Source organism: Prinia subflava, chromosome 24 (genome assembly GCF_021018805.1).
Source record: "Prinia subflava isolate CZ2003 ecotype Zambia chromosome 24, Cam_Psub_1.2, whole genome shotgun sequence".
Taxonomy (NCBI): domain Eukaryota; kingdom Metazoa; phylum Chordata; class Aves; order Passeriformes; family Cisticolidae; genus Prinia; species Prinia subflava.
In genome coordinates, this window is record NC_086270.1 from 6,809,165 (window position 1) to 6,831,894 (window position 22,730).

Below are 22,730 nucleotides of genomic sequence, written 5' to 3' on the forward strand. Positions count from 1 at the left end.
ACTTTTATAACTTTCAGAATCTCAGAAGCTATTCCAAACTCAAAGTTTTACTTTATGTTTTGTTTTATTTCATTTGTAATTTCAATTATCCCTGGCCAAATTAATCCCTGATCTCAGTCCACTGACTACAGTTGTCTAAGAAAAAGAACTGACTTGCACCCGCAAGACCAACAAAGGGAAGGTTCTAACATAGTAACATCCAGTACTGAGGACACAAAACCCATTTAAGTCAGTTTCAAGTTCAAGCTAAAACCAGCAAATTCAAATTAAAATCTCCCAGGCCAGATTCTCAAGATCAAAACCATTAATTTTAAAAGTTGAAAACAGTCAGGGCCTCCACCCAGGAGGTACTCAGTGACCCTTAATGCCAAACAAAGTTACCAAGAGTTGAAAGAGCTCTGAAGCCTCCAGGACTGGGACCTCCAACAGGCTACAGCTCCCAGAGACCAGGTAAAAGTGGGCTCATGGACCACCCCTCCAGTGGATTACAGTAAACACTAGTTGGAATTTACTCAGCAGTTTTCAGGACCAAGTTCCTAGATCTAAAAATAGCTGCTGTCCCAGCAATGGGAACAAGGAATACATATGTTTTGGCTGCTAACTGCTGACACTCACAGTCAGGACAGAGGAATGCCCATATCTTCCTTTCATGGTCTCTTTGCCAGTTCATCAATTTTTAAAGGGGAATAAACACTTTTTCAAGTAATAACATGTTCCTGGCAGTGTTTGTCAGCTCTGTCATGAGGTTAAGTGCATAAACAGCAGTCACTTCAAATATAACACTGAATATAAACTTATCTTCTGTTCAACACAATCACATCTGTCTGCGTTTTTGTTGCCCAACATCCACGTCTATGGATTATCCTAGGAAAAGCAAATTTTGTGTTACTCGGTTGGAAGGAAAAAGCCAGAAAGGGGTTATTAAAGACACTGGACTCACTTCATCTAATGACAAAGAACTACTGGGTTTTGTTAAGTAATAACAGAGAATGAGCTACAGCTTTGTGGGCTCTGCAGAGCAGAGCTCCAAGTTAACCAGTGGATAAATTACCATGTTGGGAAAATAAAACCATTCTGGAAGCTGACATCTTAAAGGCAGACACAGCAGGGGCTTTAAAGGGGTTAATTTGCAAGAGATCAGGTTGCCAGTGACACCAAGGCACAAAGAGTGCAACTGGACAACCCAAGGTCTTCGTTCAGCCGAGTTACCAGCTGTGGGTCTTCCTGCCTGACTAATTTCTAGATTTTACATTTTACATTCCTGATTTACATTCCTGATGCTAGATTTTACATTTTAGGGAGGAACTTGGAGAAAAATAACCTGAGGGTGCTCTTGGGACTCAGAAGTCAGAAAACACGTAAACTGTTAATCTCATGTCTTGGACCTCCAAAATTTGATATTCTAGAGCAGCCAATACTGGCTGTTTCAGCATGATGAGAGATGCAGATTCTGCTCAGAATGAGGATGGAGCATTCTCACAGTCTCCTACAGGAATATAGGAAGGATCAAATGTTCCCTGCTCTGTCCACAGGAAAAAGCAGAACAAAGAATTCTCCGTTCCCCTCCCGGTGGGTTTCAGGCACTAGTCATGGAAGAGGGATGTTGCGGGGCAAGATTTGAGCGGAAGCTGACACATCACTTGGGAAGGAGTTCCAGAATTGGCTCCATCACGCGAAGCTTCCCAGTGCCAGCACCGGAAAACCTCCACCCGACACCGGCGAGCTCTTGCTGCCCTCTCCCGGGATACGACCAGCGGAGGCACTGCCCGACTCGCCCGGAGCCCGAACCGCCGCCAAGTGTCCCTGTCGCCAAGAGCTGGATTTATGGCGTGCGACCGCGCCTCCACAGCCACAGCCAGGGATTCAGCCCATGCCTGGCGTTCCATAACAGGGCACAGGGCTCACCCGTGACGGGAGATGCCGAAATCCAACAGGCTCTCGGGATGCCGAAAATACCAACCAGCTATCAGGCGCGCTCGTCCCTGCCTCGTCGGTACCAGGAGGCTCATCTTCTGCAGGCGTTTCTGTCGAAGGCCTGCGGAAGTAAACAAGAGAAGAGGATTACACCGTACCCCATCCAACCCCACGGGCTGATGACCCCGAGGATGGATGATGGATCTCCTATTTGTATGAAGAGGCAGTGGTCTAAGCTCAGAGCCCAAATTTGGCTAGGATTCAAAGCTTCTGATGCAGCTGCTGCCCTGTTGGGTGGAGGCGAGCCAGGATCATGGCCTCTCACAAACCTCTCTACCACAAAAAACAAAACAAAACAACAACAACAACAACAAAAAAAAAAACCCAAAAAACAAAAAAACCCCAAACAAACAAAAAAACCCACACCAAAAACAAAAACAAAAAACCCACCACACGAAGTCTTTGGCCTTTCAACATTGTTAAAAACAGTCTGACTTTGTAAACCCTGTACTAGTTCTGACAGCAGTGGTGCCTTGAAGAGATGACCAAAGTGCTTGTCACAGCATGGAGCTGCGCCAGGGGAGGGTTGGGTGGGATACCAGGGAAAGGTTCTTCCCCCAGAGGGTGCTGGGACACTGAGCAGGCTCCCCAGGAAATGGTCAGAACCCCAAGGCTGCCAGAGCTCCAGGAGCATTTGGACAATGCTGTCAGGCACGGGGTGGGATTGTCCGAATGATCTGTGCAGGGCTAAGAGTTGGTCTCGATGATCCCTGTGGGTCCCTTCCAACTCCGCATATTCTATGATTTTTTCCTAATATCTGAACCTCCTGTCTCAGCTTAAGGCCATTTCCTCTTGCCCTTTCACTGCAGGCACTGTAGAAGAGAGCGGTCTCCACCTCACTACGATCTCCTTCCAGCCAGCCGGAGTTGCCGCAAGCCCTCCCCGGGCTGCTCCAAACCCTCCCCGGGCTGCCCCACGCCCTGCCCGGGCTGCCCCTCGCCCTCTCCCCCGCTCCCTCCCGCGGCCGTCGCTCCTCCTGCCGCCAGGGGTCGCTGCGGCGGGGGCGCCGCTCTCTCCGCCCGCCGGGGCCGCGGAGGAGGCGGCGGGGCCGGCCCGGGCGGTGGCGGGAGGGACCGAGGGAGGGACCGAGGGACCGGGGCACCGGGGGAGGGACCGAGGGAGGGGCGCGGCGGCGGCGGGGCCGGGCCGGGCCGGGAGTTGGAACGCGCGGCCCCGCTAAACCCGCCGCGGGGCCTGCGGGAGCAGCATGGCCGCCAGCCTGTGGATGGGGGACGTGAGTGTCCGGCCGGGACCGCGCGGCTTTGTGAGGGGGACAGCGGGTGGCGGGGCTACGGGGGAAAGCGGCCGGGCCGGGGGCGCGGGAGGCACTGACCGGCTGATACCGTCACTGACAGGCACCCGCACACTGACTGACTGACACCCTCCCACCCACCGACTGACACCCTCACAGTGACGGACACGCTCACACTGACCGAGTGACGCTCTCGCACCAATTGATGCCCTCCCTCTGGCACCCTCACACTGACTGTCTGACACCATTACAGCAACTGACAACCTCACTCTGACTGATTCTCTCACTCTGACACCCACTCGGCAGCCGATAGACTGACATCCTCACGCTTCTGACACCCGTACTCAGACTGACACCTGACACCAGCTGACCTCTCCCTGACTACCCCCTCACACCACTGACACCTCCACAGTGACAGCTTCACAGTCCCTCACACATTTAGACACACCTAAACTCCCCAAGTGACACTCACCTGGTGTGCACGCTGTCATGCTCACACAGGCTGACACACACACTCAGACACAAACCCCAGCCTGACAGGCACATTTGTGAACAGTTACACTCACACACACACATACACACACACGCCAATGAGTGACCCTCGTTGCTGGCCTGCAGCCAGGTCACAGCCACACTTAACACCAGTGTCCCTGGCAGGCAGACACATGCATGGTCACCAACAAGTCTCACACTTCTATACTCTTAAGAGGCACTTACGCACTCCAGTATTCAGAGCATGTACACTTGCATGCTTCGAGGATTTATCTGCTGTATTACCTGCTCAGCTGGTATAGGCACTTACATGCTCATATTGTGCAAGGCATTTACACACTCACGGTTGTGCTGCTAGCTGTGCTCACACTTGTAGGCACTCACATTTGTATGCACCTCTCCAAGATTGTCCCTCACTACCTGGCCTCTACATGCCCACCTGTGGGTGCACTTACACCCTCATAGGGATTTTGACTCTCCTACATGACACACATTCACAAGCACTTACACACTCTGCTAAGTCCGTCATTCCTGCCTGTGTGTGTACCTGGCAGGAAGAGCACCTGTGTGAAGCACTCACGGGTGCTTCGTCACCCGAGGGTGTCCTGCTGCCCACTCATGTGCACACTGTGGGCACATGCACAGTGATGCACAGCCCACAGTGTCCCTTGTGTGCCCTTCACACACCCTCACTCTTGAGCCTCCATCCTTCACCACTCAGTGCTGAGACACACTTTCACACTCGTGTACTCACCCCAGTGAATTGCAGTGCTCTGCCACCCAACTGCGTTGCATGTGTGTGTGTGCTCAGTGAGTTGTGGTGCCTGCATTGCTGCCACCATGCTACACTGTGACACACACATGCAGCCCCACTGCTGCGTGTAGTGTCTTTGCTGTCTGTCACACATTTGTACACATCTGTGTGCACTCCACTAGGCGTGTACAGTCACACTAGCATGTCACAACTTCCCTGCTACGTGTTTTGTGGACACACATCTTTTTTCAGTCCCATTCTTGCAGCTCACACCAGCACAGTCCTGCTTGCATGCAGTATTCCTCATCTCTCATGTGTGTGTACACACAGCCCCACACACCCCTGAGAATCCCACTGGGTGCTTCTCTCCCACACACACACTCAGCACACCCAGTTTGCCACAGTATCAGGGAATTGTCTACTGCCTCTGCTTGTGCATGGAGACGTGGAGTCTGTTCTCCCTTTTCCCCACACAGAGAGTTATCTGCCACCTCTCCACAATACAATAAAGCTCATCTTCTTCTTCAGCAGTGCTCTTTGAGCCACATGGACATATCAAAGCAACTGGTTGTCTTTACAAATCTGACTTTCCTGTATACACACACACCCAAGATCAACCTGCATGGCATGTCTGTGCAGAGTGGTGCTGTCTCTGCTCTTGGGACAAGTCAGTTCTGCCTCACACTCGCCTCAACAGGGCATCTGTTGCCTTTTACACATGCAAGTGCAGTTATGGTCACCTTCTTTCACGTACTGCACATTCTGTCACACACAAGTGGTGGTGCCACCTGGTACCTGACAGACACACAAATACATAAGGGCTGTAGGTTCCCATGAGCCACCTGTTTTACACAAGTAAATATGTGGAGCTATATATATTTTGTACAGATATTTTTCAACTCCATGTTACATGTCACACACTGCTCCCTATTTTAATTTTGGTTGGTTCCCTCCTCCAGTTTCTGTTATACCCAGAGGTGCCCTGTTCACTCAGGCTCTTCATAGTATATTTGATCCAAATTCCAGCACCATTTGCTACTTGTCAGTCCCTTACACCACGCAGACACCTGCTCTTGAGCATGTTCACATACACTCTTACCTGCACAGTGCCAGTCCCCCCTGTGACATGAACACGGTCAGTGCTCCCATGGGCAGGATGAAGCATAGAGCCACTGTGGGATGCGATTCCAGGGCTTCCCCCGAGTGCTGCTATGGTATCTCTGGGGTTGTGCAAGGCAGACACAGCTCTGCAGACTCCTACTGCAGCTCCATGGGGCAGTGTTGCCTGCCACATGCCCGGGGTTGTACCACACCTGTGTACCAACAGCGCTGGCCCAGCCTCCGCTTGCATCTGAAGAAGGACCCTGCCACCTTCTCCCCTGCTCCCTGTAGCAAATGCTCAGTTTGTTGCTGTATGTTTCTGAGTGGCTTTTGTCCTTCTGTGAAGCTCCCTGTTCTCTGAAATTCATGCTGTCTCTTGGGTTCCACTTTGCAGACTGTTGAGCCTGGTTCATGCATGCCTGCTGGTTTTGAGTGGCATCGACCCTCTTAAATGAGTCTTCTTTTTGAAGTGTAAGGGTAAAATCCTTCTCAATAATGTTTTAACTGCTTAGGGGGACATTGACACATATATTCTCTTTTTTGTAGATGCCCCGATCTAACTTTTTTTTTTTGCTTTTATAGCTGGAACCCTATATGGATGAAAACTTTGTTTCAAGAGCCTTTGCCACCATGGGAGAGCTTGTACTGAGTGTAAAAATCATTCGAAACAGGTTGACAGGGTAACTGTTTCTGATTGTTCTCCAAGGGCATTTGGACTCAAGTGTCACTGTGGTCCTTCCATATCAGTGAATTTTCCCTTTGAGTTTCTCACTATTGCTGCCACCAATATGGGAATATTTATGAGGGCACTGGAGAGGGCACTGCTAGCTCTTCAGCCTCCCCTCTGAACAAACAAGCTTTGGCCCTCATCCTGCAGTGCTCCAACACTCAGAGCAGTGTATGTATCTCATTCCATCCCTCTGGGAATTACACCTCCCCAGGCTTTGGTCACTAGTCTGTAGAACAGCCATGTGATGCTGACAGAGGTGGGAAGTCTGACTTGGCACTATAAGAGAGCCTTTAGAGTTCATTTGAAATAAAGTGAGTGATTTATGCAGGATAAAGTAGTTTCATTCTTATTCATTATTCTTTTCAGACCTGTAATTTCAGTTTTCTGTAGTTTAAACTTGGGCAGGCACATTGATGGTCAGTGAAAGTAGGAAGTAAACTAAACCATTTTCTATGTGCTTATGTTGACTTGACTTACGGTAAGTAGGGGCTATTCCTTGAGATCCTGCTTCTCTTTGGTTGCTAATGTTTATATTTTAAAAAGAAACTGTTCTATGTATTGCAACTATAGCAAATTTCCAGTTATCTAAAATACAACTTTTCTCCTCAAATGTGTTTTAAATTTATAACCTTTGTCTCTTCTCTTCTGTGTTGTATGTTCAGAATTCCAGCAGGCTATTGCTTTGTAGAATTTGCAGATCTAGCTACTGCAGAGAAATGTTTACACAAAATCAACGGAAAACCACTTCCTGGTGCTACACCGGTAAGTAAATGGGATCAGTGAGTTGAGAACCAAAACGTGGAAGAGACAGATAGTGTAGAATGTGTGCTTTTAATGATTACAGACAAATTCAATAGTTAGCAGACTGCGATTCTTCTTTGCTTTAGAATTGAAGTAATGACCATAAAACTGTTAATGTTCTTGCTCAGAAAATTGTTGAGAAAAACCACTGATTTCTTTGTGACTGTCTAGATAAAATCCAGGTGTAGAAGTGTTGTGGGATCTGGGTTTTTTATATCTGAGCATTTCTGCTGTTACCGCAGTTGGACTAATCAGAAACCTGAGAAGAACAAGGAAGAAATTAGACTGAGTGTAGTGTATGTCTGCCACAATTCTTCCATCTCTCTCCTTTTGTATAATCAAGGAGTCACAGAGTGGTTTGGGTTGGAAGGGACCTTAAAGCTTATTGTATTTCATCCCCTACCATGGGCAGGGACACCTTCCAACTAGACCAAGTTGCTCCAAGCCCTATCACTTTCAGGGATGAGGCAACCTGAGAATTTACCTGTATGTGTTGTTACATGTGTACAGGATAAACTTGCAAGTTCACACTGTCTTTTGAGTAACATTGATTTGCAAGAGAACTATGACTTTTGATCTTGCATTGCTCTTGGCCCTTAGCAAACAGAAATTACTGGAATGTCTTTACAGTGGAGAAGGAGCCAGAGGATTGAATAATTGCATAATGTCTCCTCTGCATAAAAGCTGGGTAGTTAGGAAGAAGACAAGAAATAGTCAGTGAGGCTAATTTTAGGATGTTGACTTGAATATGTGGTAGATTAAAATGGGATGGCTGACACAGCTGTCTGTTGTACCCGCAGGAGTTGGCTGCAAGTAGCTGGGGTGACTGATTCATAAAGCAGCTCTAGAATCACCTCAGCTATGGTGCAATGTACAAGGTAAATGGGTTCCTATTTCAGAGTAGTTAATACCCAGAGCAGGAAACTGGGAAGTTCAGTTTGAACTTTTTAGTCAACATTCCTGAGAGGGTGATATGTTCTGTTAAAAGCAGTCGATGAGAGGCCTGGATATATCTGTTTCATGTGTTTGCTTATGATTAAGGCAAGCTGATCATCCTGGATGCCTTCTGTAGTCACTGGAGAGACAAAGAGAGCACCTCTTGCAAGGAGTAAGATAATAATGGAAGTTTGGTTTTGTGAATACCCATCTTTCTTCACAGTTTTGTTCAAAACACTGTGCTGCATGGAGGGATGATTCGCACACGGAGAGAATTACACGTCAGGCAGAGATCCAAATCAGCCCAAATCAGTGCACTCAGCAGGCAACTGCCCAGCTCATCCTTTGTAGAGACTTTTGCTTACAGAAAACTTGAGTGTGGTTCATGCTTTTATTTATTTTTAAATATGGAATTAACCAAAGGAATAACAGAGAACAATGGTGCTGGTGCTGTCTCTCTTTTCCAAGCATTGGTGTTCCCAGTTCCTATTGGAGTGGAAGTACTCTCAGGTGTCTCATTGGTTTTAAACTCAGAATATTGCAGTGAAGAACGAGATCCAAGAAAATAATCCAAGTGCTTCAAAGTGGAATCTAAATTTTGTGTTAGCTTGTAAATGAACCACAGAAAGTTGTGTAGTGCTATGCTCCAGAGAATGCAAGCATGCAAGGAACAGGATTATATCCTAGAGTTAAGTCTGTGCTCTATTTCCCAAGAATTATTTACCTGTCTTTGAGGGAAGGAAATCCATCATACAAGGTCATGGGACACACTTCACTTCACTGTACTGAACAAATATCCTGATCTCTAGGGCATTTCTGATTGTGATTGGAAATCCTGATTTCTGATCCTGAGATTAGCCCTTAATCTCTAAGAGATGATCCAAAGATCTTGGTCTCCTTAGATTTTGGTCTAAACTTAACATGTAAGTTGTTGTTTGGGTACAAGTTGGTGAAGTCTGGTAGGCTGGGGACAGAGAGTTCCAGATGGGCACAAATCTGGGCTGCTGGGATACTTGTTTCAAAAATAAATTCAGATGTAAAAGTTACATAGGCCTCCAGTGTCCAGTGTAGTTCTGTCAGAACCCTTTAATTTTGGATTTTACTAAATGTCCAGGGCCAAGTATTTAGCCACACTTCCAGACTCAGGTTGATTCCATTTTCCAGTTTGGTGGATTCTGGTCTGCTAGTGTTTGTGTTAAATCACAGAAGTCCAATAGTGCTGCTGTCATTTCATTTTAAGACCTTAAAATTGGAAGAAATTTAACAATTGTTATTACTACCTCTGTTCAGGTTTTGATTTTCATTATTAGATCTGTATTGATGCTAAATAAAAATGTGCTTGTTACTTTAACTGTCTAAGCCTGAAGGCATTGAACATGTGTCAGCATTAAGAAGATTGTATTAAATCAGCATATTGTATTTTTCCCTAATCGCTTGAATTCACATGGCAACATTTGAATGTATGGATTCATTTTTGCCTTGTTTCAGGCAAAGCGATTTAAATTGAATTATGCAACATATGGAAAACAGCCTGATAACAGGTAAGTGCTCAATATTTAGATATAAATTTTGCCTGATTAATGTCTCTTTATTAATTGCCTTGCAAAAAGTATCTAGAATGTGTAAACCCAAAGTTCAGCACTGCCAATCTTCAGTAGAGGGAGGAGAACTTAGGCTGCCAGTTTTGTTCTTTGTCCTGTGTGTGGCACAACAGATTTATCCAGTGTCCTTTGAGGTATTTAAACTTTGTAGCATCGAAGTATCTAATTTATATGTTATCATTTAAGATCTATATATTATAATTTAAGATCTATGCATTGGAAATAGCATGTCTGTGAATCAGATACTGTTTTCTTGCCATTTTAGAAATCAGAGCTATCCTGTGAGTAATAAGCAGTGAAATAATCTTTAAATAGAAAGCAATATTAAGTTGGTTGGTTGTGCTGCTTGAATTAACTTGAAAAAACAGTGTCAATAAAAATTTTAGTGAAGCAGCTTAACTGGTGACATGCTAAAGTCTCCATTAAATGGTCTTTTAATATCACTCTTCTCTGAGTTCAAATATTTAGGCTAAATGTGTAATGTAACTGTCACTCAGCATGTCCTTTCCTTTTTTTTTTTTTTTTTTTTTTTGGTATGATTGTATTCAAAAAGTTTTCTTTTGATTTCTTTAGTCCAGAATATTCCCTTTTTGTGGGAGACCTGACTCCTGATGTGGACGATGGGATGTTATATGAATTTTTTGTTAAAGTTTATCCATCGTGTAGAGGTGGAAAAGTTGTTTTGGATCAGGCAGGAGTATCCAAGTAAGTTGTCTTTTATTCACTTTTTTTTTTCACTTCACATGTGGCAACAGCAAAGATAGAATGCATCAAGGGGGAAAAATTCTTTTGGCTTAGATTTTAGTAATCTTTAAATACAATGTTCTTGGCCATTCAGTCTGAAGTTTGCTCAAGTTTTGATAGTCACCATGGGTATTATCACTCCTCTGTCTGTGTGAGGCCCTTTGTGTGTTACTGCACTTCTTAAAATGCTGAAAAATGTCTTAAGTAATCTTGAAACACTCTCTTCCTGGACTTTCAGGTGGAATTGTGCTTTACAAACTTCAGGCTATTGAGTGTATATTCCTCTGAGAGCTGTACAGTTTTTTTTTCAAACAGAGTAGGGCACACAAAGCTGTGATTCACTGTCAGGTTTTTAGTAGCTGCCTTGTTTGTCTTTCCTGAAAATGTCTTGCCAAAAACAGGCATCCAAAAATTGGATTTCTTAATGTAATTAAAACATTTTTTTAATAGCACAAAATTAAACTGTATTTTCCAGAGGAAGGAGCAGTTGGTGAGCATCCTTGTTTTCAAAGCAGAGCATGGCTTCAGTGAAGCACAATTTTCTGATATAATACCTGTGAAAATGTTTGGTTAAGATACAGGCTATGGCTGTAGGTCCCCTCACCTTCTCATATCTGGTTTCTCAGCCTTAGACAGGCCGGTTTGAAGGAATCTCTGGAGGTTTCTGGTACAGCTCCTAAAAAGACTGCAGCCAGCACTAGATCATATCATCCATGAATTGTGTGGCCTGGAAAAACTCCCAGGATGGAGATAATTCAGTCTGTCTGGGCAGCCTGTTGCAGAGCTGCACTTCTCTCCAGTCATGGAATTCCTCTTCATGTACAGCCTGAACCTCTTGCAGAGCTACTCGGTCTCTCTGGCTGTTGAGTCCTCATGCTGTCATTGCCACCTCACCTGGGACTGACACTGCTGGGTTGGGATCTGTGTGCCTTCTGCTCCTCGTCAGTGTAAACCCCACAGTTCCTCTTGGGCTGCATCTGCTTCTTTGTCTATAGAACAGGTGTTGGTGCTCCAGGTTGGACTGTTAGTTGGGTTTTGGGAACTGTGCATAGGTGCAGACCTCAAGCTTGAGAAATGAGAAAGGAGCAAGGACTCAGAGTCCTTTTTTTGGGAAGAGCAAAGCTGTCTCCTCTGGCAGTGCCAGAGAGTTGGTGCCCAGGGCTTTGTTGGGACTTGTGCAGTTGCTCAAAGCTGAGGCAACTGCAGGTGTCAGTGTGATGTGAGAGAGGAGCTTAGGGCTTGTGAACATGCGCAGTGAAGCTCTGACTCTTCCAGCCAGGGCTGGTGGATCAGGAAGGTCTCCGCCCAGCACCTCTTATCCAGACAGGAGAGGAACTTGGAGCATGGTGTTGTGGTGGTGTACCTGCTTCTCTGCTTTCTGCTGAGGTGCAGGTGCTGGGGCTTTTCCGAACTTCAGGGGCAGGACAGAAGGTCTGTAGGGAGGTCCTGGCCAGAAAGAAATTACTTCTTTCCATACCAGTAGTTTAGCCATTGGTGTAGAAAAGCTAAATGTCAGGAAGAATTGGAAGAATCAGTCTCCTTTGTGGCACCCAGCATCTATTCCTGTACACTGCATCTATCTCTATCTGTCTCTATTTTGGAACTGCCGGTCTTCCCAGTTTCTCTTACACACTCCTGGTCCATCTGAAAATCTGCAGGAGTCTTTTGGCAGCTTAGAAACTTAGTTTGGTTTGTGTGTGAACACCTTAAACTGACTTAGAAGTTGACTTGCACTGGATTAGTTTGCCATAGTCCTTTGGGAGAGGGCAAGTTAAACAAATGTGGGTCTGTGTAGAGTTTTGCTTGTGCTTAATAATCTAGTTGTATGTAGATAAGCCTAAGCTTTGATCTGGTCTTTTTGTGAGGAGGATACATCCATACCTGTGTATATATATATATATAAATAAGATATAAGGACTTGTGTGTAGAGCTTGCTGTGCAAGGTACTGCGTTTTCTGGGGCATGAGCTGCTCTGAAATAGCTTCCAGAGGGGACCTCCCATGAGTAGTAAGTGATGCTGCTTTCAAAATAGTAAATTACTTGGTGTTTAGCAGTTCCCAGAACAGGTAATGCACTGTAAATTTACACCCTTGCTTACAGCTCGTTCTTCTCCCCAGGTAGACAAGCCCTTCCCTCCCAAACTTCTTCCTTTGCTTAGATGGATTCCTCTTACCCTCCCACACCTAAGTCTTTGATCTTTCTGCTGCGTGAGGCAGCCCATCCCATGAAAGGATCCTGGCACTGCCCTCTTGGATGCTGTTTCATTGCTTCTGACTCATTACAGCATCTAAATCCCACGCAAAGGACCGTTGAGGTTGAAGGGGGATTGGAGTTTTCTGTCTGCCTGACATGCAGTACTGTGACACCACAGTGAAGGGTTGTTGCAGAATCCAGGGGTTCTGGATTTGCTGTCCCTGTTCCAGTTGTGCTCTCAGAGCAGGTTTTAGCTACTTGATGTTAAGAGTTCATTTTCAGGCCCACTGTTGGAAATCCTGTTGTTGGGAATGGCAGAAAGTCTATTTGAATATATTCCTGTTGAAAAGTGAACTTGATAGGAAAGCACATCTTATTTACCCTAGGAAAAAGTGGTGTTTTCCATCACAGTGGTGCAGTTTTGGATAAAAAAAAGACTATCTTGTCAATCCTGTGCTGACTTGCAACTATTGAGATTATCAGTATCCTCCCAGCAGAGATTTGCAGCTTTACCACGTGTCAGTTCATGCATTTCGATATGGCTTGTGTCAACTCACTTCCAGTTCCCTGGAATCCACTGGCACAAGAACTACTTTACATTGACAAGCCCTTGAAGGTACTGCCAGAGCTTGGATGTGTGGCTTCAGGCATTCTGGAAAAGCAACTGGAAGGTAGAATAATTTCATCTCTCCCAAAAGCAGGGACAACAACCCTAATGAGCATTTTCATTCACTGTATTTCCCAAACCAATTCAGACTTCACTGTAACTAATTTTTATAATGTGGCATGGCTCTTTGGCATTGGTTTTACGTGAATTATTTTGTGTCTCTGCAGAGGTTACGGGTTCGTGAAATTCACGGATGAACTGGAACAGAAGAGAGCACTGACAGAGTGTCAGGGAGCTGTGGGGTTGGGCTCTAAACCTGTACGCTTGAGTGTGGCTGTACCAAAAGCGTGAGTAGAAGAACAGCTGAACACTTATAAGAAAAATCACATCTGGTTTTAAATGCCTTTTAGTACTTTGGGTACATGTCCTAGATGTCTCCATCACAAAATGAAGGAATGCCCATGAATATGGGGAGTATCAGAATGCCCAGGTGTCTTGGTTTGGAAAGACAGGTATCTGTCAGGGAAAACTAAAGTTTCCCTTGGAACGGAGAATATAAAAACCCCCCTCCTTCCAAATTATTACAATTTTGAAATTAGGAGCTTTCAGGCAAAAATATGGGAATAGGAATAACAGTTGTTGCTAGGAATATTAAAGAAAAGAAAAATACAAATGCAGTAGTACAAAAAAACCCAACAAACTAGCAAACAAACAAAAGTCTTAGAAAACCCTGACAGAGTCAGAGATACGACCTGACACCCTGTTGTCAGGGTGTTGGAAGTCCAAATAAGTCTTCCTGGAGTAACAGATGTTGTTCTGTGGAGTAGATATTATCTTGTAGAACAAAGGGTCCAGTGCTGGCGAGATGGGTCCAGTCTTCTTCCAAGAATTCAGTAGAAAACTGACTGCATTAGTGTTTGGGATTGCAGGTTTTATGCTGGTGGAAAGGCTTTGGCTCCTCCCACTGAGTGGAGCATCTCACAATGGGATGAGGTGATGTTATCAGTCATGTGAGAGGCCTTCAATGGCCCATTCACAGGTGATATCCCTTAGAGGAGGATGGTGGAGGAGTAGGATAGGAGGAGAGATGAACAATATTTCCCAACCAGTTTCAACAGATGAAAATAGAATACACATTTTTGGTTACATTTTCTAACCCAAGACACCAGGAGTTCAAAGAAATTATAACCTTAGCTCAAGACTAAGCATTTTACACTGTTTTGAACTGTATACATTATTAAATTCATACACATGCGCACACACTGTAGTTAAATACAATTATTTTTAAAGTGCATGTTCCTTTGCATTAAGTTGAAATAGTTTAAATCGGCTTAATGATGTCTGGATAACAAAGCTCAACTACCTTGCTAATTCTATTATGATGTCTACTACATATAAGACTTTTGGGGCAGGGAATAACTTTTTTTTCTGTGTTTGTTCAGAACCTGATACAATGAGATCCTGGTCTGACTTGGGGCTCGTAGCACTAGGGTAATACAAATCATAGTAATTGCTCCCTATTTGAATAATATTTCAATTTTCAGTGACCTCATAAGTCTTGTAGGGGGGAAAGGAAGAGAAAAGGATAAAAAAGGGGTGTATCATGATGAGAAGATTGATGTTTCCTTCTTCCTATTTCTCACTAATTTCATCAGTAGTAGAAATAGCCATTTCCAAACAGTATTTGTCATCTCATTATTTCAAATCTTGATAGCAGGTGGATTCCTATTTCCTTGGGAATACTTCCACTTTATGGCAATGTATAGGAATTTTAGTCAGTTCTCAGGGTATTTAAGTTTTCTTTTTGATTACTAGTAATTCTTATTTCATGAACATTTTCAAGTCTGTGCATTGAAGACTACCCAGTTCAGAGAGAAAGGAGACGAGTCTTTGCTTAGGTTTCTGTATGACAGTGGCAGAAGGACGTTTTTTCCATTCTTACAAAAGAAAACTCAAGGTTTTTTGCAAGGCTTAAGTCTTTAACTCTTCATGTAAAGCAAGACTCAGTACCTTCTCTCAGGAAGCTGCAGATTACTTCATCCTATTTATCAGAAGGAAAAAGGGTCTCCAGTATCTGGATTGTGGTTCAGGATTGTTCTAAACTGAAGTTCATAGTCTTGAACTCTTTCCTTCCCAAAGCCAGGAAGTGATACCCAATTAGCTCATAAAGAATTAAAGCAATGTTTATTAATTAAGAGGAATATGAATACAGGAAAGGGTATTAAATTTAAACCACTTCTTTCTTTATGCAAATAATAAATGTTGCTGCAGTAAATAGTGAATATATTTTAAAGATTGAAATTTGCATGTTAGACTAAGCCTTGTCTCTTTACCACATTGTATCTTAAGCTATTTCACTGCTTTTTTCATACTTGTTTTGCACTATTCTATTGAAACTTCTGCTTTATTTTTTTAAGTAATCGTGTGAAACCAATGGAGTACAATCAGATGTACAACTATAATTACAACCAGTACTACCAACAGTATCACAACTACTATGCTCAGTGGGGGTACGACCAGAACACGGGCAGTTACAGCTACAGTTATCCCCAGTATGGCTACACGCAGAGCACCATGCAGGTAGGGCAGCACAGAAACACCACAGAGCTTGAAAGGTGGGATGGGAACATCTTATCTTCAGCTCTGAGAATCACAGAATATCCTGAGCTGGAAGGGACCCACAGGAATCCTGGAGTCCAACTTCTGGCCCTGCCCAGGACACCTCAACAATCCCACCCTGTACCTGAGAGCATTGTTCAAATGCTCCTGGAGCTGAGGCAGCCTTGGGGCTGTGCCCATTCCCTGCGGAGCTTGTTCAGTACCCAAGCACCCTCTGGGGAAGGAATCTTTTCCTGATATCCAGCCTGACCCTCCCCTGACCCAGTTCCAGCCATTCCCTCAGGTCCTGTCCCTAGTCACAGAGAGAAAGATCAGAGCTGTCCCTCGGGAGGAGCTGCAGACCCTAATGAGCTCTGCCCTCAGTCTGCTCTGCTCCAGACTAAACAAACCAAGAGATCTATAGATCTATAGACCTCTTAATAATGAAGTCTTAATATAACTACTATTTAGTGTTTAGCCCCTGGTGTGTCCTGTTGCCTTATGGAGACTATATTGCTGAGGTAAAATAAGGTCTGGAGGACACAAAGGGTCTCTTAATATAGTTAGCATGGTAGAAAAGTTTTCTTGGAATAGGCAGTGCTCAGAGTGCTTTTGGGATCCTTCATAAACTTCGTTATAAAGGATAGAACACATCAGAACAGTCACCCCACTTCAACCCTGGAATTTCAAGAACTGCCTCTGTTAGATGTGTAGTGTGGGATCTTGACTGTGGAGTGTTGGGAATGGTACACAAGGTTATGTGTGAAGAATTCTGTTGTAATAATTCCAGTATAAGTCAGTCTCTGACAGTACTAATCAACAAGTGATGCTTGCAAAAGAAAAGATAATTATTCACTGTCCTAAAGGGTTTGTTTTTCCTTGCAGACATATGAAGAAGTTGGTGAGGATGCATTGGAAGGTATGTTTTTCACATTCTGTATTGAAGTTGTCTGTATGTTCTGCACTGCTCAGAGATAGATTTTCTCAAATTTGCCACAATTTTAATTTATAATATACCTTTATCTTTGAGTAAATCTGAGAAAACTTGTGGGTCACTATCACCTAGAACAGTTGCATCCTGGTTTTACTGTTGCTGCTCCTAGTCTGACCTTGGTGAGGACTGAAACTGTTTGACATCCCCAGCACTGAGAGTGAGATTAGTGAGATTTTAATATTCTGTAGTACTGAAATTTTTATCCTTTTTTTTACTAGGGGTTTTTATTCTGATATGCTACCAAGAAAAAAGTAGATATTCTGTTTTTCTATAAAATCTTGACATTTAAAGCCCAGAATACTTGTGCTTTTAAAGTAAAAAGGAATAATATTAATCAACACACTGATAAAATATTTCAAGCAGTCATTGCTTGAAATGGGTCACTAAACCAGATCAGGGTTTTAGATACCTGTACAAGTAGCTTTGATCTATTGATGCAAGAAACTATCATTTCATGCCAGCCATTCCAGATTTCTGTCTTGAGTGGAATATGCACTCTGCAGTGTATCTTACTCTTCTCTTAAAAAAAAAAAATACATAGTAACAAATCTTCAGGATCCACAGGTATGAGTGATGATGTATGTAAAAGCATTGCACAAGAGCTTTCCTTTTGCTAAACCAATCATCCCAGGATTAGAATTGGGGTATCTCTAGATATCTCTTTTTCTGGTTGATTAAATGAAAGATTCCTACATTCACAGGAAACCAAAGTCATGTATTGCCACTGTATCATTCCTTTTCCTTAAATCTCTTTTCCTGTAATGATGTAGCTAAAACCAAACATAGAATCCTGGAATGGTTTAGGTGGGAAGGAACTTTGAAAGCTGTCTTTATCCACCTGCTGCCATGGGCAGGGACACCTTCCACTAGACCAGGTTGCTCCATGTCCAGCCTGGCCTTCAACAGTTCCAGGGATCCAGGGGCAGCCACAGCGTCCCTGGGCAACCCCTGCCAGGGCCTCATCTCCCTCACAGGGAAGTCACATGTTTACAAACATTTTATTCCTGATGTGCTTTAGAATCTTTCCATTCATTCAGCTTTGTACTGGGAGTCATTCTCTGACCTGTGTGATTGTGCTACTCTGATAACCTGACCTGTGGGTTGCCACTGTTGTTAGGTGAGCTTTATACCCTATAGGGGTTTGGGGAGTCCATCACTGTTTATTGGGAGCAACAGGATTGGACCTGTTGGCTTTTTGTCTAGCTCCAAAATGCTTTCCAAACATTTCTTCCACATGTAAAATAGGGCTATGCTCATACATAATGCTGTGGCACTCCCCTCATTCCTAACTGTGACTCCAGCTTTGAACTGCTGGAGGCTTTGGCAGGCAATCTCTGGTGACTGCTTGCAGCAGCACAGGATGCTTCCATTGATCCATCCATCATTTGTGACCTCACAGTGGAGGGAGCAGAAGGGAACGAGTGCCTCTGTTCCTGCCCTTTCCATCAGGGTGAGCCCCTTCTGGCAGTGCAGGTGGCTGCACTGGGCTGTGAGGTACAGGTGTGTGTTCCTTCCACTGGCTCTCCTGTGGGGCAATCACCACTGTAAAAAGGGACGTGTTTGGATGTAGTTACTCCTTATTCCACTGCAGAGAGATTGAGTAGGGCTGATCTGGTCAGGTTTGTGATTGTGTAAGTGCTGGGAATGTTTGGTGACTCACAGGATCACAGAATACTTGGGGTTGGGAGGAACTCTGGAGATCATTCAGTCCAATCCCCTACTAATGCAGGCTTACCTAGAGTATGGGACACAGGAATACATCCAGGTGGGGCTGGAATATCTTCAGAAAGGGAGACTGCACACCCTCCCTGAGCAGCTGTACCAGTGCTCTGCCACACTCCATGAAAAGAACTTCTTGTTCGTGTTGAGGTGGTTGCTTGTTGTCCTGTCAGTGGGCACCACTGAACGGAGTCTAGCACTATCCTCTGACACCTGCCCTGGAGATATTGAGACTCCCCCCATGTTTGTTTTAATAGACCAACTTGTTTACAGGGTGGGTTTTTTCTGAACACCTTTGATGTGTGACCTGTTTGTCTATCTTTTCTCCCATAGATCCCACGCCTCAGTTAGATGTCCATGAAGCAAACAAGCAGTTTATGGAACAGAGTGAAGAGCTCTATGATGCCTTGATGGACTGTCACTGGCAGCCTTTGGACACTGTCTCATCAGAGATCCCAGCTGTGTTATAGCCTCGTTGCTGAGGCATTGTGTCTGTGAGACATCTTTGCCAGTGCACTCTGGACTGTTACGCTGGCCCTGGATCCTGCAGTAGTGAGGGGTGGCCCTTTCCCTACCCAGGTCTGGTACTCGGAGTACAGGAGGACTGTGGCCTTTCCTGTAGAGAACAAGTATTGTAGGAGCATCATGGTAACCTTTATTCATGATGAAAATTGGAACTGCAACAGTTTTATTCCTTTTGTCTTGAAATGAACTCTTACTACTTACTGGGAGTTGTAATTTATAAACTTTCAACAAGATGGCACAGGGGAGAGACTCTACTCCATCGTACAATAAAAAAGTTGGTCTTTTAAGTAAAATTATCCTTTGCATTTTGGTTCCTGCCCATCTTTCTGTTTTGCTGCCCATTCAACTGTCTTAAGTCATTTGACCCAATGCTCATGAATGTGTTATTTTAAAAAAGATCATTGCTGGACACCACTAATGTGTCTCAATACCTTTCCAGTGACTGGGTAGGGTTGCTGTAACTTGAGCATGGGATGAAAGCTTATGTTGTGGTTAACTTAAGCTGTGATCTTGAGCCTGCAAGTTTGATGTTCTTAAGCAATCACCGCAAAGAGCACTTTGGAGAGCAAAGACAGAAAGGAGTGTCATAAAGCTACAGATTAATATCTTTTACCTGGTGATCTCTTGCAAACCTGGCCTGCTTCTCCACCTGTGTATGAGGAAATAATTCCCCATCAACCAGCAACTTAAAACACTTTTTCCAGCAATCATTTTTAAATGTTATTTTGTGTATCATGCTTTTTTTTTTTTTTTTCTTTTTTATTGTGGACACACCTTGATGGTCTCATTGAGATGTTTAGATTTTGTAGTGTCTTCCACTGTCCAGTCAGACTGAAACTGAAGATCTTGCAGCAAAAACAGGTCAGAGCAATTGCATAGATCTCTTGTGCAACAAATGGTTGTTAACTTGGAAAGTGGTTTTCTACTGAATATTGTATAAGCTGGATGGACAAGCAATATATTTAAGCTGATATGTTACATAAGGCGTGAAAGTGAAAATAATAGCATGTATATACACGTTATAAGCCCTTTTTCAGGCTTTTGTGCCTTAAACTCTTGGAGGAATAGGAATAGAGAAACTACCTGTAATAAATGTCTATCCAAGGAATAGTTTGGTAACTGAAATTGCTACTGCAGAGCATTTTGTTACCTCCCTGCCCATGTTGATGCAGAGATTTGCCACAAAATTTAAATACTTTGATAAAGCTACTTCTGCTACACCTTTGTTTGTGTTCATAATTATGACCTATCTGTCAGTCTGTGGTCTTTTTTATCAACTGGAAGTGGGATGTGAGGGGAATGGTGATGTGACTGGAGTTGGGGTATTCCTAACAAGTGGAACTAGAGGACTGCTGTACTCCTGTGTTCTCATCTGCTGTGAATTTTCATCATGCTGTGCCCCTGACTGTGCTGCTGTCTCACCTTCACCTGCTCTGAATGTAAGGAAAGAAAAGTTCCCTGTGCATTCCAGGAGTTTCAGAAGCAACAGAAGTAGAAGAGAGCAGAACTTTATATCCTCTAATGTGGCTGCTCAGCTCAGGACACCCCCTCTTCTTGGGAAGTTCAGCAGAGTGGCATTGCAGAAGTGATGGAAAGAAGGGCATTTAAAACACTTTTTACATCATTCTGTTACTGTGCTGCCCTGTGTGCCTGCCCTCCTATTTTGGAGTTACCTTTTCCTGCTCCCATGAATTTTAGCTTTTACAATGTGCCCATCCCAGTTTGCTCCAGGGCGTGAAGCCACACTTGTTTATCAACATAAATTTATTCTGCTGTTGTCATCTGCCCAGCATTGCTATCTGTGGAGTATTCCCTAATGCCTGGATAAACTACCTCCATACAAGTCTGTCTTTAGAGGAGAGGAACAAGTGATCAGGGATCAGACAGCAACCTTGTGGGAAAATCCTTTTGCTCTCTGCTTTTGTTTTGTGGTGGAAAGAAAAATGGTAAATATTAATCCAACCTATCGTAACCCCTAATTCCTGGGGGAGCTGGGCACATACAGACCCTTCTGAGGAATAATTTGGGAGTGCAGAGGCCAGCAGAGATGACCTGCTGACTCTTGTTTACTGGTGCTGCAGAGCCTAAAATAGCTCCAGCTTTCATTTCAGGAAAGAGGTTGATGTAAGGCTCTGGGCCTCATTATCTGGAGGTATGAGCCAGGCTTTTGGGGTTGTTTGGGAGAATCTCAGCCAAGGCTCTGTGGAGCTGTTAAATCTCTGCATAGTTTTGGGGGTTTTTTTAATATCACTTACTCATCTTAATGTTCATTTTCAGCTCCCTGACATTATTGCAATCTGTGAAGCACAGGAGAGACTTTTATGAAGCTACAAAACAGCCACCTCCTGGGATTTGTAGGGTTTGCTTTATGGAATCCCAGTTAAATAGAGGGTGGGATTTTGTTTCTCCTGGATGGCTACAGAAAAAGCCCAGATGAATTACCATTTAGTGTCACACAGGATAAAAGATAAGAACTTCATGTAGTAAGGTAAGTTCTGCTTTTATCTCTGTGTGGTAAAGGCAAGAAGTCCAAGGCAGATGATATCACAGCTCCCTGGGATTATATAATTCCTGAAAATTGCATTCATATCAGCAACAGAGATCATGAAGTGCTCTGCCTTTCAGCAGGTAGGGTTTATAGCAATTCCAAAAACAATTCAAACATTCTTATTGAGTTCTTTGATAAAGATGTGATCATCCAATTTAGATGAAATCATAGGGACTCTGATTCCCGTTTGAGTTACACAGATTGGGAATGTTCAGCAGAGCTGGAGGGACATGGGTGTTTTCAGGCACAGAGTGGTGATTTCCAAAGTCTGAACTCTGAGGCTGTGGGGTGGCCTCTTGCCATTAGCCTGTGTTTAATTAAAAGCTTGACAATACACATTGGGGTGGGCGGGGGGCAATCCTGACCCGCTTCCAAAGGGATGAGGAGTCTGGAAGCATTTCTTTAGCAAATGTATGGATAAGAGGGCTGAAAGGGGCTGACAGTGATTTTTTTTTTTCTTTCTTTTTTTTTTTTTTTTCTTTTTTTTTTTTCTTTCCCCGTGTGAGTCTGACCAGAGAAAACTCCTGTTACTTGGATCAGTTTCTGGAGACAGTTTCATATTCCACACACTGAGACATACAACACACCCTTAGGAATTTCTCTGAATCCCTTTTAAGGAACGGAGATAAATATTTGACTCTCATCTTCCTGTACTGGGTTTCTCATTATTGGCTTGTTAATCTTCATCTTTTGCTAAACAGGATCTGAGAGGAATTTTTACCTTCCAGCCTTTCTATCTCCCCTTGATCTTGTAAAGCATACTGGATACACCTGTTTCTGGATATAACTTGGTTATTATCATTGCTTAACCATGAAACTAATTCAGTGGCAGGATGGGGTATGAATCTGAAATGCAGTAGCAGAAAATGATAGAGCTGCTTCAGAAAATGTCACTGACAGAGCTCACTTTCCCTTTTTTCATGGTTAGAGCATTTCTTCAGAAAATATCTCTTTTTTTTTTTTCTTCCCTAGAAGTTATTCCAAGTCAAAATGGTTTTTCCAAGTGCAGTCAGTTTTTTAAGAAGGAGTTTGGGGTCCTGCTTGGCACACACTCATTTTTCCAGGCACATGTTAGGATTCTTGGAGTATTCTGTGCAGGACTGTTGGACTTGATGTCCTTGTGAGACCCCTCCAAATCAGGATGTCCCATGATTCTGTAA

The 22,730-nt window shown here is 43.9% G+C and overlaps 1 protein-coding gene across 3 annotated transcripts; it reads left to right on the top strand.

Moving 5' to 3' along the window:
• Positions 1–3,067: 3,067 nt before the first annotated feature.
• TRNAU1AP (tRNA selenocysteine 1 associated protein 1) lies at positions 3,068–20,259 on the top strand. 3 transcript variants are annotated; one of them, XM_063418916.1, is made up of 10 exons: positions 3,070–3,209; positions 5,969–6,051; positions 6,157–6,254; positions 6,967–7,066; positions 9,530–9,582; positions 10,216–10,347; positions 13,414–13,533; positions 15,604–15,766; positions 16,670–16,703; positions 18,831–20,259. In XM_063418916.1, exons 3-10 carry the CDS (start codon positions 6,169–6,171, stop codon positions 18,965–18,967), a joined length of 825 nt encoding a protein of 274 aa, XP_063274986.1. In that variant the 5' UTR covers positions 3,070–3,209; positions 5,969–6,051; positions 6,157–6,168; the 3' UTR covers positions 18,968–20,259. The 3 variants fall into 3 exon arrangements, with proteins under 3 accessions (XP_063274984.1, XP_063274986.1, XP_063274985.1); XM_063418915.1 differs by having other exon boundaries at positions 5,969–6,045; XM_063418914.1 differs by lacking the exon at positions 5,969–6,051 and having other exon boundaries at positions 3,068–3,209.
• The last annotated feature ends 2,471 nt before the right edge of the window (positions 20,260–22,730 follow it).

Coding starts and splice junctions, on each gene's coding strand:
- TRNAU1AP (XM_063418914.1), top strand. CDS start 3,183: ATGGCCGCCAGCCTGTGGATGGGGGAC. Junction 6,255..6,966: donor ATTCGAAACAGGTTGACAGG/GTAACTGTTTCT, acceptor TTGTATGTTCAG/AATTCCAGCAGGCTATTGCT. Junction 13,534..15,603: donor AGTGTGGCTGTACCAAAAGC/GTGAGTAGAAGA, acceptor TATTTTTTTAAG/TAATCGTGTGAAACCAATGG.